At 38.0% G+C, this 17,351-nt stretch overlaps 1 protein-coding gene across 1 annotated transcript in view; it reads left to right on the top strand.

Moving 5' to 3' along the window:
* ZCWPW2 (zinc finger CW-type and PWWP domain containing 2) overlaps nucleotides 1-17,351 on the top strand; it is a 151,074-nt gene that overhangs the window by 82,112 nt on the left and 51,611 nt on the right. The window contains exon 4 of the mRNA XM_049870964.1: nucleotides 13,148-13,262. Within this exon, the coding sequence (XP_049726921.1) occupies nucleotides 13,148-13,262 (115 nt within the window). The remainder of the gene's footprint in view (nucleotides 1-13,147; nucleotides 13,263-17,351) is intronic.

Raw genomic sequence — 17,351 nt, 5'->3', positions numbered from 1 at the left:
TTAATTAACTCAGCCTTAAACCGGGCCTTTTCAAAGCTGGACAAAGATGTGAAAGGTCTGTCCTCAACGTTTAGTGCATTGATGCCTAGCTGTGGATTCTAGTGGCTTTTCGTACTGTTATTAAAATCTAGGATTTTCTTTTTTATTCCCTCGTGACCTTAGCAGTAATTGGTTATTATTAATATAAGCCTTGGTATCCTGATGCCAGGGTTTTTTGTTGTTGATGTTTTACCCTACTATTGGTCCCCATACCTGCTGATCTTATATTGTTTTGTAGAGCTCTTTAAAAATACATACCTCTGAGCCTACTACTGGTGAGTGTTCTGAGAATCTGTTTTTTAAGCCAGATTGGTTATATTCTGCTCAGTGGATCGTAAGGATCACTGTATTATAACAGATTATGTCCCATAAATACCTATTTTCTCTGTTTATAGACATTAGCTAAAGAAGGTATTTATGTAAAATGTGTATTGTGTTTATTTTGTCTATTTTATTGAATGCAAGAATGTGTTTATGAGTTTGTGGTAAACACACAACTTAAGCAAAGTAAACCACATATTAATAAGATTTTAAAAGCAATATTGTTGTTGTCAGGTGCCATGGAGTCGGTTCTGACTCATAATGACCCTATATACAACAGAAAGAACCACTGTCTGGTCTTGCACCATCCTCACGATTGTTTTTTTGCTTGAGCCCATTGTTGCAGCCGCTGTGTCAATCCATCTTGTTGAGGGTCTTCCTCTTTTTCACTGACCCTCTACTTTACCAAACATGATGTCCTTTTCCAGGGACTGGTCCTTCCTGAGAACATGTCCAAAGTATGTGAGACGAAGCCTTGCCATCCTTGTCTCTTGTTGTTCTTCTCCTGAGACAGATTTATTCATTCTTTTGGCAGTCCATGGTATATTCAATATTCTTCACCAAACCACAATTCAAAGGCATCAATCCTTCTTTAGTCTTTTTTATTCATCATCCAGCTTTCACATGCATATGAGTTTCAAGTATTCAACCATTTAAATATGCTGTCCAAATAATCCAGATTTGATTTTATAAAGATTATAGGAATTTATGTTAAAGATGGCAGGTGACAGGGAAGGCAGTTGTTAGGAAGCCAAGAGACCAAAGCTATAACTTCAGAGATGCCATGAATGTGATGTGAGTATCTTCTAGTTTGCATCAAAGGAACAGAAATGCTCTTGCTGTCCAGGTTACTGGTTGCTGTTGCTGAAATCCAATTTAAGGAAGACGAGATATCTTCATGATTAACTTTCTACCGAATTTCTTTAAGTTGAAAGCAATCTGCCCAACAGAGGAGAAGAGCGATAGCTTTGGCACGATAGTAAATAGAATGATGCGTCAGTGCAGTATGTGGTTGGAGTCACTGAGCTGCACTGCAAGTTTGAATATATGAACAGCAGCAATTGACGTAAATCATCGCCCAGAGTGCTTTATAATGGGGGTTAGTGTTGATCCTCAGACCGTTAGTGGAGATGCATTCCAGAGCAAAGTCATTTTGTGTTTCTTCGGACAGTGAAATCGATGACCTCTATCCCCCTGTTTCTAAAGGCATGTTATGTAAGAAATAATTTCAAGTAATGGTCAATATTTGAAGTCATTTCAGTGAATTTGTGAATCTCAATAAACATTTTTTAAGTACTTATGATTCCAGTGTTCCTGATTTTTAATATATGCTGAACGTTGTGTCTGAAAGGTAAATGTCCTATATTTCAAAGATAAATAGAATACTTATATTGTAAGTATATTTGCATTTAACTGTAATATTGATATAATCAAAATCTGAATTGTAATTTTGGATTATAGATGCTGTCATTGTAGCTAAAGATCATAGTGAGCCTCAGCTGTCCCCTAAATAGGTCACATTAAGAAGCATTTGACTGAATTGATAGCGGTTAAAGTGCCCCAAGTCAGACACATATTTTTGTTTCAAGAAACAATGCTGCTAATGTCACAGAATAAATCAGGGACCCATGAAATACTTTACAGACCTGAGTTATGCAACAACAACAGAAAAACAGGGTTTCAAAATGCTAAGCAGCCAAAAGGTCGGCAGTTTGAAACCCTAGGGGGCAGTTCCACTCTGTCCTGTAGGGTCACTATGAGTTGGTATCAACTCGACAACAATGGGTTTTTGGTTATATATCTTAGAATTAATATCACCATAATGCCAGATTGTCATCATATTTATGTTTTTCTTTTACCTTTGTGGGATAATCACATAGTTTAGGATTAAAACATAGCAGCCTTTTGTTTTGATTTCCAATTTCGTGGCTTGGTTTTACCTGTGCCACCGGGGTGGGGTGGGGGGGAATAAACCTGTCTATTTACAATACTCAGAAAATATTTAATAAGGTCCTATTACTTGAGAGCCTTCTAGGCTTAGGAGTGAACAAAACAGACAAAATCCAATGCCTTCATGAGACATAATGGTGAGATAAGATATTAATAGCTAAGAACAATATACAGTGTGTTAGTTGTTGATGAGTGCTATGAGAAAAAATTAGGGGAGAACGATGGGTGGAGCGAAGGAGTGGGGTGCCAAGGGGTGGGGAGGAAAGGCTACTCTACCACCCTTCTAGCTAGGAGATTTTTTCCCGCAACTAACAAGACACCATGGTTGGTTGATAATAATTCTTGTTCTGTTTGTATTTTTCCCTCCTTTTTTCCAGAAAGTAGTCAAGCCCCTTGTGTTCCCATGCCTTAGGAGAGGTTTTTGTCGTGGGGGTCAAAAGCAGAGCTCGCCTGTTTTCCTGACCTGAGTTCTTTGAGGGCTGGGAGGGTTAGATGGGAATGGAGGGGCTACAACTGTGAGAGGGACAGACAGGAGCAGCAAAGCAGAGAGGAGATTCCCTAAGTCTTGTCAGTGCTGGGCGAGTGGCATACCTCAGAGAAGAATGGCAGTGCGATGTACCCAGGGTGGTTGACCGCAGAGAGGAGATTCCCTAAGTCTTGTCAGTGCTGGGCAAGTGGCATACCTCAGAGAAGAATGGCAGTGCGATGTACCCAGGGTGGTTGACCGCAGAGAGGAGATTCCCTAAGTCTTGTCAGTGCTGGGCGAGTGGCATACCTCAGAGAAGAATGGCAGTGTGATGTACCCAGGGTGGTTGACCCCATACCACTGAGGCTCCCAGTCTCTGAAGAGATTGTTTTGTCCAGGTGTAGCAAAGAAGCTATTGGGCTGCCTGACATCGAGGGACTTGAACAAAGATGTTATCCATCTAAGCATGATGGGCTGGAGAATACCTGTCTGTCCTCACTTTTCCAATTTATGTGACCCTAGGGAAAAGAAAGAGTGGCCCCAAAATGATTGAGATAAAATTTCTTATCATCCTAGTTGGATGAGGATTGTCACATTTAATTCGATTTAGTAAAAATAATGTCATGTGGGAGAGCTGGTGACATAGTGGTTAAGTGCTACAGTTGCTAACCAAGAGCTTGGCAGTTCAAATCCACCAGGTGCTCCTTGGAAACTCTATGGGGCAGTTCTGCTCTGTCCTAGAGGGTCACTATGAGTCGAAATCAACTCGACAGCATTGGGTTTGGCTTGAATGTCATGTGACATTGCTTACACACTCGAGTGTGAGGAGTAAGATTTATCTTGCTACAGCCCGAGGCTACTATACCTTGGTCAGTTTTTACGTGGAGAAGCTCTCTTACAATACAAAGCAACAGCAGAGAAGTGTTTCTGGCAGGTCACAGATTTCTCTTCCCTGGCTTACTAGGTGGATGAACACATACATACCTGCTCTTTTCCCTGAGTTAGCTATTCCATATTAGTATGCAGTGGTAGCACAAACCTTACTCAGTGAGTCAGAAGTTACTGAGAAGGAGCGTTCCCCTATCTCTTCAAACCCTGGGAAATGGAGAAATGATATGTGGCCAGTAACACCTGATTGAAACAACGTCATAATGGACAGCGGTTTACCAACTTCTCCATTTTGGACAGAGTTGGGAATTTTCTCAGACACAGGGCACTGTCTTTCCCAGCTGTCTGTTCAGCTTCAACCCCATCCTCACCCTGAACATCTCCGTCCTTCCTGTTCTACCAAGGATGAATTTTATACTCCTAAGTTCATGTAAAGTTTGAGGCAAAATAGCTACCTTCTCTTTTTATGGTGATTACTTCTCTTTTCTGCCATTCTAAATTTAATAAAACTGCCTGAGGAAACTCAAGTTGCCAAAGTTATACAGACATAATAAAGGACCTGATATTCTCTCTTGGAATCATAGGATTTACTGGAATTTGAAGATCAGGGTGCCTAGCCCTTCCTGTAGTCTCATCTGAAATCACTAATTTTAAAAGCCTCTAGTTCCTTTTTAGTTTTTTGTTGTTGTTGTTGTTTAGTTCCTTAAAAGTTTGCTAAAGAACTGTCTTGATAATTTCCTTCTTGGGGAGCCCCCTGTAAAACTTGTCTTATTTTGTTTTTTGTTGTTGTTGTTGTTTAGTTCCTTAAAAGTTTGCTAAAGAACTGTCTTGATAATTTCCTTCTTGGGGAGCCCCCTGTAAAACTTGTCTTATTTTGGTTTGTTTTGGGGTGGGAGATAAGCTGATCTGAAAGGTTCTGTAATTATTAGATATAGCCAAGTTATAGTCAAAGATGTAATCTGTAGAGCTCCAAAACCTGAGGACAAAAGAGTTATCTTTATGTTGTAAAGTGAGGTACAAGTTTATGTCTGCGTGTCTTGCAAAGGAGGTGCAAAACTGGCGAACATTCCTTAGCCCACTTTACAGAAGAGTATAAAAGGTTTGAGGCTGAACCCACAGAAATTTCTTTGGAAAACATTTGTGTGGTGTGGCATTTTTCCTACACCCCCCATCCCCCATCTTGGGAAAGGGGAAGATGGTCATATTCCTCGTGTTTTGTACAAGGGGCTTCTTGAGAACTTGGTGTGTTTTTCCTGGAGCTTCAGCAACATGGTGTCCTGGTGTCTAACTGCCCCCTCAGAAATCTGCAGGATGAGAGTCTGGTCATCTGGTCTGGTGGCAGAGTGAAGAGAGATGGCTGCACTGGGAGTAGCTAGCGTCCCCTCAGCGTACAGGGGCAAGGACACAGGCCACATGGGAAAGAGGTCCTTTTTAAAGAATCTTCATCCAAGAAGGCTTCCTGACCCCACGGAACCTCAGCGGAAAGATGCAGAAAAATGGTATTAGAGGCAGAATTTGAAAGCAACTGGCTGAAAGAGAGACATTGCCTCAGCTAAGGGAGCTGCAGTCAGTTGTCCCTTGTTCGGTAAGGGGTTCCCTAAAACATCCACAAAGTGCCCTACGATAAAAAAACGCTTCACGTTCAGAAAGCACCAGCCAAGGATTGCCATCATGTTAGTCAAGTAAAAAAAGAGTTCCTGCAGTTTCTCTCGTGTTCCCCACACCTAATGCTCTCAAACCTGAGAACCCAGAAGGTGTGGGAAGAGACGGAGAAGCCAAGGAGGAAGCGAGGAACCACTTGAAGACTGAAGCAAGCCCCTGGCTTGTGGAGCACAGGAGCTTTAACTTGAAATAAAGTTTAGAATTTTGACTCTTATATGGGAGTAGAGATTTTAGTTTTTTAATTTGGAGGACTAAAAATAGCTGAAGGGCCTTTTATTGTCTGAGAGTTACTAGAAAAGTCACAGGACCTGCCAAGGGTTAAGATCTAGCTTCCAGGTGGAAGGGTGGGTTTGAATGGCAGTTACTCTCTGCTTGAACTTGGTTCCTATTTATAATAGTATTTGCCTTTGAACAATCCTTTGTTAAATCTGAACCTAATTGCCTGTTTAATTTTAGGCTAGAAAGGCAAATTTAAATGTTTTCATGTCTTCCAAAAATGATTTTTGTGAAAAAATAGAGCAAAAAAACAAACGGTAGTTTTTGCCTTAGTTTAGACTTTGTTCAGAACAGTACTGCTTCATTTGCTAACTTTGTTTCCAAAATTGTAAACCTTGGAGTTGAACATGTATATCATTAAATACTATAGTATCTTAAAATTATACTTAGTTACAATATTATTAACGTAATTCATTCAAGCATGATGTTCATTTATCCTTCGCAAACTTTACCCTAGTAATTAGGATATGGAATCAATCTATTATGTTCGGCGAAATGCTGAGTCCTTGCTTCTTTCTTGTCAGTCCAGAAGCCCTTCCTGGGCAGACTCCAGTTGAGAGTTTATGATAATGTCTGAAAGAGCTTAGTTGATGAAGATAATTACAAACAAACACATCTTTTTGGTAGCATCTGTAGAAGAATCCAATTAAATAAATGTGAATCTCTTCAACACGTCTTGACAAATACACGAATTCACTCTACTTAAAGTTTTAATTAGAGAAGAAATTGCTTGTTGAGGTAGGAAATTTAAATTCTTAAGTGTATATAGGATTGCTACTACTATTTAATATTGTCCTGTAAGGATCAAATTAGTCAAAGAAAGAAGCAAAAGTACAAATACAGGAAAAAAAAGAAGCAAAATTATCATTATTAGTAGATGATTCTATACCTAGAAAACCCATGGAATTCAAATGGAAAAACCATTATAAGCAATAAGAAAATGCAGTTATGTGGCAGGTTATAAAATTATTTTACAGAAGTAAACAGTTTAAAAATATGGAAGGATGGAAGTTCCTGTTTATAGTAGCAAAAAAATACATAAAACGCAGGAGCGTCAGTGGTTCAGTGGTGGAATTCCGCCTTCCACACAGAAGACCCAGGTTCGATTCCCAGCCAGTGCACCTCAGGCACAGCCACTACCCGTGTCGTCAGTGGAGGCTTGCTTGTTGCTATGTTGCTGAACAGGTTTCAGCCGAGCTCCAGACTAAGGTGGACCAGGAAGAAAGGCTTAGTGATCTACCTCTGAAAGTCAGCCAGTGAAAACCCTGTGGGTCATAATGGTCCAATCTGCGACAGACCATGGGATCTGCAGGACCAGGCAACGTTTAACTCTGTTGAGCACGGGGTCCCCGTGAGGTAGGGGCCTATTCAATGTTCGCTAACAACAACATCGTGCATAATACACGGCGGTAAGCTTAAGAAGCAGTGTGCAAGGTCTACGTATGTAAGACTTTAAAATGCTATTAAGGAATAGAATATAAAGCCTGAGTTAATAGAAAGATATATCCTTTTCTTGGTTTGGAGCCCTGGTGGTGCAGTGGTTAAGAGCTCCAGCTGCTAATCAAAAGGTTGGCAGTTCAAACCCACCAGGCACTCCTTGGAAACCCTATGGGGCAGTTCTACTCTGTCCTATAGGGTCGCTGTGAGTCGGAATCAGAGATTTGATATGGAAAGATATCAGTTCTCCCTAAATTAATCTGTAATTTTAATGCAATGTCAATTAAAAAAAAAAAACAACAGAAAAAAAAAAGCTATTTCTAAGATGCCTAGGAAAATTAAACACAGTAGGGGAAGTTGGACCTATAAGATATAACAGCTCTAATAAAGATCCAGTAGTTAAGGCAGTTTGTTACGAACAGTGAACTGACAGATTAGTAAGGCAATGGAGTTCTGCAAAAAGACCCAAAACTACTTGGAAATGTAGTTAATGGTGAAGGTAGTATTCAAAATAAGTAAAGAAAAGCTGTATTGCTTTAATAAATGGTATAGATACAAATGATTAATTACTTGGGGAAAAAAATGAAGTTTGGAGCTATACCTTGCACCTGACACCAAAATTTATTCCAAAAGGAGTAAAGATGGAAAAGAACAAAAAAGAAAATTCGAAAGTACTAAAAGATAAACTATAAAAGGGGGAAGATATTTTTAATACATATAGGAGAGGGCTAATTTCTTTACTATATAAAAATCTCTTACAAATCAATAAGAAAAGACCAATAGAAATATTAACACAGGACTTTTGAATAGGCATCTCATAAAAAAGGAAACACAAATAAATGGTTTTTTAAAATACTCATACTTAATTTAAGAAATGAAGAAGTTTGACAAAGATCTAAAAGTTTGGTAGCAGAAGTGTTCTTTAGGGTGTGGGAAAGTACATTGTTGGTGGCAATGTAAATTATAACCAGCTCATTCAAGAACAATTTGGCAATAGCTTGCACAATTTAAAACATGTGTGCATTAAGCCTGGCAATTCATGCCTAAGGGTTTATCCATATATCCAGTATACTTTCACATGGGCAAAATATTGGAAACAAGTCCAGTGTCTATCCACAGGGCATTTGTTAAATAAATGATGGAATATATATACCACTTAAAATAGGACCGGGATACACACATCTATGCCCTCATTGCCATGGCTCTGTCATCCAGTTTCTCACCTTTAAACACCATGTGTGTATGGGTGATTCCTAAATTTTATCTGCAGCTCAGTTGTCTCTCCCATTCCCAACCGCTACCAGATATCTCCATCTGAATGTCATAGTAGGTGCCTCATACTTAACATGTCTGATGAGCTTTCCTCCAGGTCTTACTTCTGTGGCAGCCTTCCCCATCTACGTAGATGGCAAACTCCACTCTTTCATTTGCTCAGTCCAAAAGCCTTGGAGTCATCCTCCCTTTCTTCATAACCAATTCTTAGTTGGTCAGGAAATTCTTTTAGCTCTACCTTCACGCTATATACCGCTTACTTCTCACTACAGTGGCATAGGGTTTAAAGAGTGGGGCTGCTAAAAGGTCTGCAGTTCAAATCCACCAGCTGCCCCTTGAGAACCCTGTGGGGCAGTTCTACTCTGTCCTGTAGGGTTGCTATTAGTCAGAATCGACCTGATGGGAAGGGGTTTTGGGTTTCACTGCAGTAGCTGCCCATACTCTGGTCCAAACCACCATTATTTTTCACCTGGATTATTGAAATACTGAAGAAGAATTGATACATTTGAATTTGGGTGTTGGTGAAGGATGAGGAATATACCATAGGCTGCCAGAAAAAATGAAGAAATCTGTCTTGGGAGAAGTCCAGCCAGAATGCTTCTTAGAAGCAAGGATGGCAAGACTTTGTCTCATGTACTTTGACTATATTGTTAGGAGAGACCAGTCCCTGGAGAAGAACATTATGCTTGGTAATGTAGAGGGTCAGCAAAAAAGAGGAATACCCTCAATGAGATGGGTTGACAAGGTGGCTGCAACAATGGGTTCAAACACAGCAGTGATTGTGAGGATGGCACAGGACCAGGCAGTGTTTTGTTCTGTTGTACAGGGCATTGCTATGAATCGGAACCAGCTTGACAGCATCTCACAACAACAACAACATTGAACTAGCCTCTTCTCTGGTCATCCTTCTTCTGTACTTCCCCCTGTACAGTCCCTTCTCATCAAAGCAACTATTGTGATTGTTTTAAAACGTTAAATCAAATCATGCTACTTTTCTGCTCAGAACTCTGTGATGGCTCCATTTCACTCAGATTAAAAGGCAAAGCCCTTACAAGGGCCCACAAGGAACTCCTCATTTCTGACCCCATTCCCTATTACTGTCCTTCTTCTTCCTTTAGCTTCAGCCATCCTGGCTTATTTGATGCTTCTTGAATATACCTGTATTCTCCCACCTGAGAGCATGTTCATCTGCCTGGAATGTTCTTCTCTTGGATATCTACACCATGGCTAACTCCCCAGCCTCCTTCCTGTCTTTGCACAAATGTCACCTTTTTGGTGAGGGTTACTCCCCACCTCCCAACAGTCATGATCACCTTTACTTCGCCTTACCTTTTCCTTATTCCGTAAAACTTATCACCTCTTATACTATCCCCACCCCCCCGCCCCCGCATTGCCATTAAGTTGATTCCGACTCATAGAGACCCTGTAGGACAGGGTAAAACTACCCCACAGGGTTTCCAAGAAGCGGCTGGTGGATTCTAACTGGCCATCTTTTGATTAGCAGCCAAGCTCTTAACCAGTGAGCCACCACGGCTCCTTTTATACTATAGCCTTTATTTATTTGCAATGCATATTGTAGAATGTTCTTACGGTCTAGAAGGTAAGCTACATGAAGGTAAATGTCTTTGTCTATTTTCTTCAATGACAGATCCCAAGGGTCTAAAATAATGTTGAATCAATCAATAAATGAATGAAGCAATCTACAAGACAACTTGAAAATTTCAAAGTATATGTAACTATTCATGTTGTTTATAGTGACCCTATAGGACAGAACAGAACTGCCCCATAGGGTTTCCTAAGTTGCAGTCTTAATGGGAGCAGATTGCCAGGTCTTTCTCCCATGGAGCAGCTGGAGAATCCAAACTACCAACCTTTAGGTTAGCAGCCAAGCTCTTAACCGCTGTGCCACCAGAGTTCCTTAACTATTCCTAGTAGTCAGTAAAAACAGATATATAAATGATGGAAATGTTTGTAGATAAATACAGTATCCCTGAAAACTGTAGAAGAAACTAGTAATAAGGGTTTGGAAGGCTGGGTACCGATCATGGGAAGGGGGCCACATTCTACAGCTAGAATGTGAATCTGTCATTTCTTCAGTTAATAAAATAGTTTAAAAATACAATGTGTAGCTGAGCTTTATTCTGGAATTGAAAACTTTTTATAAAATAAAAAATAGAGCCAGCTTTTTAGTGAGTTCCTTGGGTGTTTAATTGTATCACCACTAGGTGGCACAACCTACTGATAAGTTCTTAGAGACTCCCAGACAAGGTTTTAAACAAACCTTTTCAGTTCCCCAAACTCACCGAAGTGTATTTCAGCTATGTCAAGTTGGTTTTTTACAAGAAATTTTCTTAACTTCAACTATTTAGTGATAACAGCTTTTAAAGGATTTCCCCACTAGCTATAATTTCTTAACATCGTAGCATTCGAGTTGCAGAAATGTCTTAACTCTGCAAGGGCCAGCTTAGATATTCTTGAAATACTTTGTTTAAATTTTCCAATGTTTATTATATTTTATCTGCCTACCCTTGCCCCTTTTTTCCTCTGGAATAACTTACTCAGTGAATGAGATTTATAGATTCTGTATACAAAAGTAGATTTTCGTTGGACATTGTTTCACAGCTGTTATATCAAACGAGTCAGTGTCCAGGACCAAACACCATTTAACTGAGTGCTTAGGTCAGGAAGCTGAGTTAGCAAATGGGCACTGAGGAGGATATAAAGATGAAATGTCATATTCTGCCTCTGTCTTCACAGACCTCTCATTTTACACCAATAACTATTGTAGAGAAAGAACGTGTTAAATGAGGAAGTGAAAGTATTGAGTGAAATGAGAGCAGACGGTTGATGTTAACTCGGAGACGAAATAAGGGAGCATTTGTGAAGAGCTTGGAATGTATGGTTTCACTCTGAGTGGACTGAAGATAGGCGTTACATAGATTTACATTTCTGTGTAGAGGGTGGATTATCTTATACGGCTAAGATAAAGGTACGGTCTTTGTAAACAGGTGGTAAATATGGATTAATAAGGTAAACATCTGTATCCTTTTCTATTGGGGTAAAAAATATATAAAAATATTGCTATTTTAACCATTTTTAAGTGGGTAGTTTGTGACATTAATTACATTCACTATGTTGTGCAACCATCAGCCCTGTCTATTTCTGAAGTTTTTCTTCACCCCAAAAGGAAACTTGGTACCCTTCAAGCAACAACTCACAATCCCCACCAATAAACTTTGGCTATTGATAAACTTTTGTTTTTTTTTCCTTTATTTATTCTAGATATTGTCTACAAGTGGGATTATACAAAATTTGTCCTTTCGTGACTGACTAGCGTAATGTTTTCAAGGTTCCTCCATGTTGTAGCGTGTGGCTGGATAATATTCCATTCTGTGGGTATAGCACAGTTTGTTTATCCATTCACCTGTTGAACGGAATTTAGGTATTGTGAATAATGCTACCATGAACATTGACGTACAAGTGTCTGTCTGACTCCCTGCTTCCAAGTCTCTTGCGTATATAGCCAGGAGTGGAATTGCTGGGTCACACGGTAATTCTGTGTGTAAGTTTTCGAGGAGCTGCCAAACTATTTTTCACAGCATCCGCACCATTTTACATTGCCACCAACAATGCTCAAGAATTCTAAATTCTTCAAGTTAGAATTCTAAATTCTTCAAGTTAGAATTCTAAATTCTTCACGTTCTCGACAACACTTGGTATTTTCTGTTTTTCTGGTAATAACCATGATAATAATAAGATGAAGTAGTATCTTGTGGTTCGATTTACATTTCCTAATGAAGAGTGACTTTGAGGGTCTTTTCATGTGCTTGTTGGCCATTTGTTTATCTTCTTTGGGGAAATGTCTATTCAAGTCTTTTGCCCATTTTTAAATTGGGTTGTTTGTCTTTTTTGTAGTAGAGTAGTAAGAGTTCTTCAAATATTCTGAATATTAAACCCATATTAGATATATGCTTACAAATATTTTCTTCCCTACTGTAAGTTGTAACACCTGTATGCTTTTTGATGTTAAAGGTTTTAAAAATAAAATAAAAAGGTAGACTGCATTTTATAAGTTGTAATATTTAAAAACACTATAAAACCTTTTCTGGCAAGTTCTAAAACATTAGAAAAATTATTGGACTCAGTATTTTAACCCATAGATGATTTTGGTATTATAGGTGTTACTATAACCCATACTAACTTTTAACCCATAGATTCTTTGGTTTTGTTTCTCTTTTATATATATATATTTTTAAACTAAGTAAATATTTTGAAAAAATGATGTATCCAGGTAGATTAATATTTCTTATTGAGTGTTTACTAATTTATTATTTCATTTAATACTCATGAAACATTATAATGTATACACTGTTATTATCCACATTTTACAGATGAAGAAACTAGGGTATAGAAGTTTAAGTGACTTGCATGCGTATGTCAATATCTGCCATAAGACCAAAACTAGATGTGAATGAAACTAATTTTCTTAAAATAAAAAGCTTGTTTTTCTACCACTTCAGTATTATTAATATGTCACATAAATGAGAATCAATGTTATTTTAATAAAATGAATTAATAATGACTACTTTGTTTATTACGAAGAAATCTTAACTTTTTATAACTTTTTAAGTGTGAGCTGAATCTTACTGTAATATTGTCTTAGTGAATTAAGAATTGGACTGTTTTGGCTTTTAACATACTATATCTGAAAAATAATGTAATACTAATCAGATGCCAAATTAGATTTAGTTTTAACTCAAGAGCTAAATGAAGTGGATTTAAAAACAAAATTATATATTTAAAAATGAATTTTATTTTTTCTGTGTTTTCCTATAGCCAGGAACATGTAAGAATAAAAAGAAGTGGTATAAAAGTGCACTACAAGAAGCTTACCTACTCTATGGATATTCTCATGAGCAAAGACTGGAAAAGTGTTACCTATCAAAACAAGGTAAATGAGTGTTTTAATCTTTTATCTTTTCAAAAATAAGGATTTATTCAGATGCATGTTTTCCAGAATGTTTGCACATTAAAAAAACTCTTTTTCTTTATAGGGAGACAGTGTATCTTTGTCCACTGAAAAATCATTTTTGTAGGGATTGATAGTATTTGTCCTCTGAGGTTATTTTACATGACTGATAATGCAGTCTTTAAATGCAAGAGTTTTTAGTAACACTTCTGTCATCTTTATTCTTACTGTCTTCATAGGTCCTTTTGTGTATTTCAGAAGCATTATTTCAAAATTAGAAGTCATGGCTTCACAACATATTCCTAGGGTGAGATTTCACTTGGCTATACTGTACTATTCCAGAACAAAATATTTTTCAAAACTTTTTTTTTTTTAATTCATGGAAGGGATGAAAGATAATACTCAACTTTTTAAAAAATAGACAAGTGAAAAAAATATAACATTTCAGACCATTTTCAGAGGGTTCTCTTGAATCAAATATTATGGTTTAATGATAGTATTTTAAGTACATCCTTCTTAAGAATGATAGCATTTATGACACATTTTTAACTCTAGAAAATGACCATTACATAAAAATAATAATACCAGTAAACAAACAGGTTTTAAATTTTTTTCTGCTCAGTGAGCATAATAATTTTATAACGTAAAAGGTCCCTTCTTACTTCATCACCTTAAGTTATAAGATGGATTGTACTACAGGTGTATCTGGCTTTTGGTGCTGGCTGAATTTTAAAATATATATATATATTTAAACATACATACATTTATTTGAGAAAAAGTTTAAATATTAACCTAAGCTCTGAGATTTCCTGGTGGCTCAGTGGTTAAAGAGCTCAGCTGCTAACCAAAAGGTCAGTGGTTCAAACCCACCAGCCGCTCTGTGGGAGAAAGATGTGGCAGTCTTCTGTAAAGATTTGCAGCCTTGGAAACCCTGCGGGGCAGTTCTACTCTGTCCTTTGGAGTCACTGTGAGTCGGAATCGACTCAGCAACAATGGGTTTGGTTTGGTTTAGTTACCTAGGTTTAGGTTTTAAAGCAAATAAGTGGGTCTGAAAAGAATGGTAAAAGAATGATAAGCACATTACTCTGGTTTACCCCAAGACCGGGAGAAAAGACATTTATTACTACAAACCTGATTTTATTTCTTCGCTGAAAATATGTCTGTGTTTATTGGCAGTAAACATTGAACTCACTCTATTGTTACCAATTCAATCTTAAGCCTTCTGTGGACCATACAGCTCTCTTGTTTAACCTCAATAAACTTTGAAATATTTAAAAAAAAAAATTAGGTTTTATTTAAAACATCAATACTTTGAAATGGTACAGTCATTTACTTTGAGAAGTGATGCACCTCCATGTCACCCCAGCAGTAGACCCCCTCTCCCACTATGTCATAGAATTGTGTCTTCTGCCATCACGGTGTGGCCCAGAGTGTTCGTGTCTGGGTCCTTTGCCATTCTTGCATGTCCAGAGCTTCTATCGAATGGTTGTCTCTGGTGTTGCAGCCACAGAACGTTGTCTTCCTGAAAGCCTGACGATTTTTGTATGCAGAGTAATTCCGCCTGATTCCTGAAGGCACCATACCTAAGTATTTTCATTTTGTCCTGAAGAGCCAAAGGGGAAGGTCATGAACAAACTTCCAGGAGTTCATCCGTTGCCAGACTCGCTCTTTGCTGTCTTCAAAATAGACAATTTAATCCTTGTGTCCAGAGTGAATTTTTTAAAAAAACAGTATCTTACTGTGTTTTCAGTTAGTTTACACAGCAAATTAGCTTCCCATTTTACACCTTCTACACAAATTGTTCAGTGATATTAATTACATTTTTGACAATGTGTCAACATTCTTTATAATTGCATTCTGGTTGTTCCATTTCCAGTACTCTAGTACCCTTGCCCCCTTTGTCTTCTCATCTTTGCTTTAGAGTAATTGTTGACAGTTTGGTCTCATATGTTGTTGTTGTTGTTAGGTGCTGTCGAGTCAGTTCTGACTCATAGTGGCCCTATAGGACAGGGTAGAACTGACAGGTAGGGTTTCCAAAGAATGGCTGGTGGATTTGAGCTGCTGACCTTTTGGTTAGCAACCAAGCTGTTAACCACTACGCCACTGGGGCTCCTTGGTCTCATATAGTTTTTTTAATGCAGCACCATACTCAAAAGTAATATCCTTTATTTTATGTGCCATTCTGTTATTTTGCTAAATGATGACCTCAGGGGATAGTTTCACTTTTAGGTTTAAAGAGTATCTTAGGGCAGTAGTCTCAGGGAGTCCTCTAGCCTCTACTGGTCCAGTGAGTCTGGACTTTTTAAGAATTTGTGTTGGGTTTCATGTTTTTCTCTCATTCTGTCAGGGTGCTGTATTGTGGCCCTGCCCAGAATGGTAGTGGTAGCCAGGCACCGTCTAGTTCTTCTGGTCTCAGTATAGATGAGGCCGTGGCTTGTAGACTAGTTTCTTCTATGAGACTTTGGTTTCCTTCATCCACAGTGGATTACAGATTTCAGCTTTATTACCATATTCCAAAGTAGTTTTGAGAAATGATTAGCCATTATTCAGATATTTCACAAAAGGTGAGTAGCTTAGAGGCAAACCATTTATTTCATCCCAACAACTTTAAGGGTTTCTTCGCCCAACAATTTATAGTAGAAATAATTACTGTAGTCTTTATTATAATATAATAAATTATAATATAATTAGTATGGTCCTCCTACCCTGCAGGAACTGGCACACTGTCATATTTGACGCAACTGTTTTACTGTTGAACTCTGCAGAATCAGTAAATGGTTATAAATGTCGGCTCGATCGTGTTATAACCAATTTCAAAGCCTTATCCATACTATTTAGTTGTCCTATACTTTCTTGTATTAACTGTGACTCCAAATAAGAGATTCTTTTGCTAGGGCTAGAATGATTTTTCATATATAGGAGCAGTCATTTTATTTTAAAAAACAAATGATATTATTTACATAGTCTTTTTATAATTTAGTCTTATTGTTTGTGTTATTTGTAAGATCAATATTGTCTTACGTGCTGTACATTTTAGAGTTGATATCCCTATCTCTACTTTTTGTTGGTACTGGGTACTTTCATAAGAAAATGCTCTGAACTGTCATATTTAAAGAGCATACACTGAAAACTTTTTTCAGAGGCTCTGGTGGCACAGTAGTTAAGCACTCAGCTGCTAACTGAAAGGTTGGCAGAACCCACCACCCGGTCCGTGGGAAGAAGATGTGGCAGTCTGCTTCCCTTAAGATTACATTCTTGGAAACCCTATTGGGCATTTTTACTCTGTACTATACAGTCACGATGAGTTGGAGTCGACTTCATGGCAATATGTTTTTGGTTTTATGAATGGACAGGCTTTAAGAAAAACTATTTAAAGAAGAGAACCCATTATTATGTTAATATTTGTATTCCTCGCTAATATTGTAAATAAGAAATCTTCTAATGTCTGTTAAGTGTCATGAGGCATAACCACCTCTACACTTTTGGAACATTTTCAGTTACTACCTGCAAGTCCTCTTTTGTGCTTTAAAAATAAAATGACTTGGACACAGCTCAGAAGAGGAGTGAAGCAAGTCTTTCATTATCCAAATCTCTATTTCCTGTTCACTGCATTTCACTCCATACAGTGGGGATCCCTGAATGCAGGGATCTCTGAAGGGAGGAAATTAGAATTTCTCACTATGGAAAATTCAGCTCCTAGAAAGTGGTTAATGTTGCTGAAGTTGGCCACACACTCACTGTTATTTTTAGGAAAGTCACTAGCGATTGTAATGTGTTTAAGTCTTACATCAGAATTTCTCTTTAGCGTTTGAAAATCAGCATGGCTCTTCTCACTCTCCAAGACTCTCCTCTTGGATGGGGAGAAGGTTCTGCAACTTTTGAACATAGGAAGTTCCTTCAACAACACTTTGGATACTTCTGTTAGCAGTTCATCTACGTAATGGAAATTTTACATAAGAATGAATATTATATTTTGAAGAGAAACATGACGAATTTTTATTCTGTTTTGGTTAACCCTCTGTATACCATCAAAACCAAAAAAACCAAACCCAGTGCCGTCGAGTCGATTCC

Source organism: Elephas maximus, chromosome 27, assembly GCF_024166365.1.
Source record: "Elephas maximus indicus isolate mEleMax1 chromosome 27, mEleMax1 primary haplotype, whole genome shotgun sequence".
NCBI classification, from domain to species: domain Eukaryota; kingdom Metazoa; phylum Chordata; class Mammalia; order Proboscidea; family Elephantidae; genus Elephas; species Elephas maximus.
This window is presented reverse-complemented; position numbering and strand designations above follow the sequence as displayed.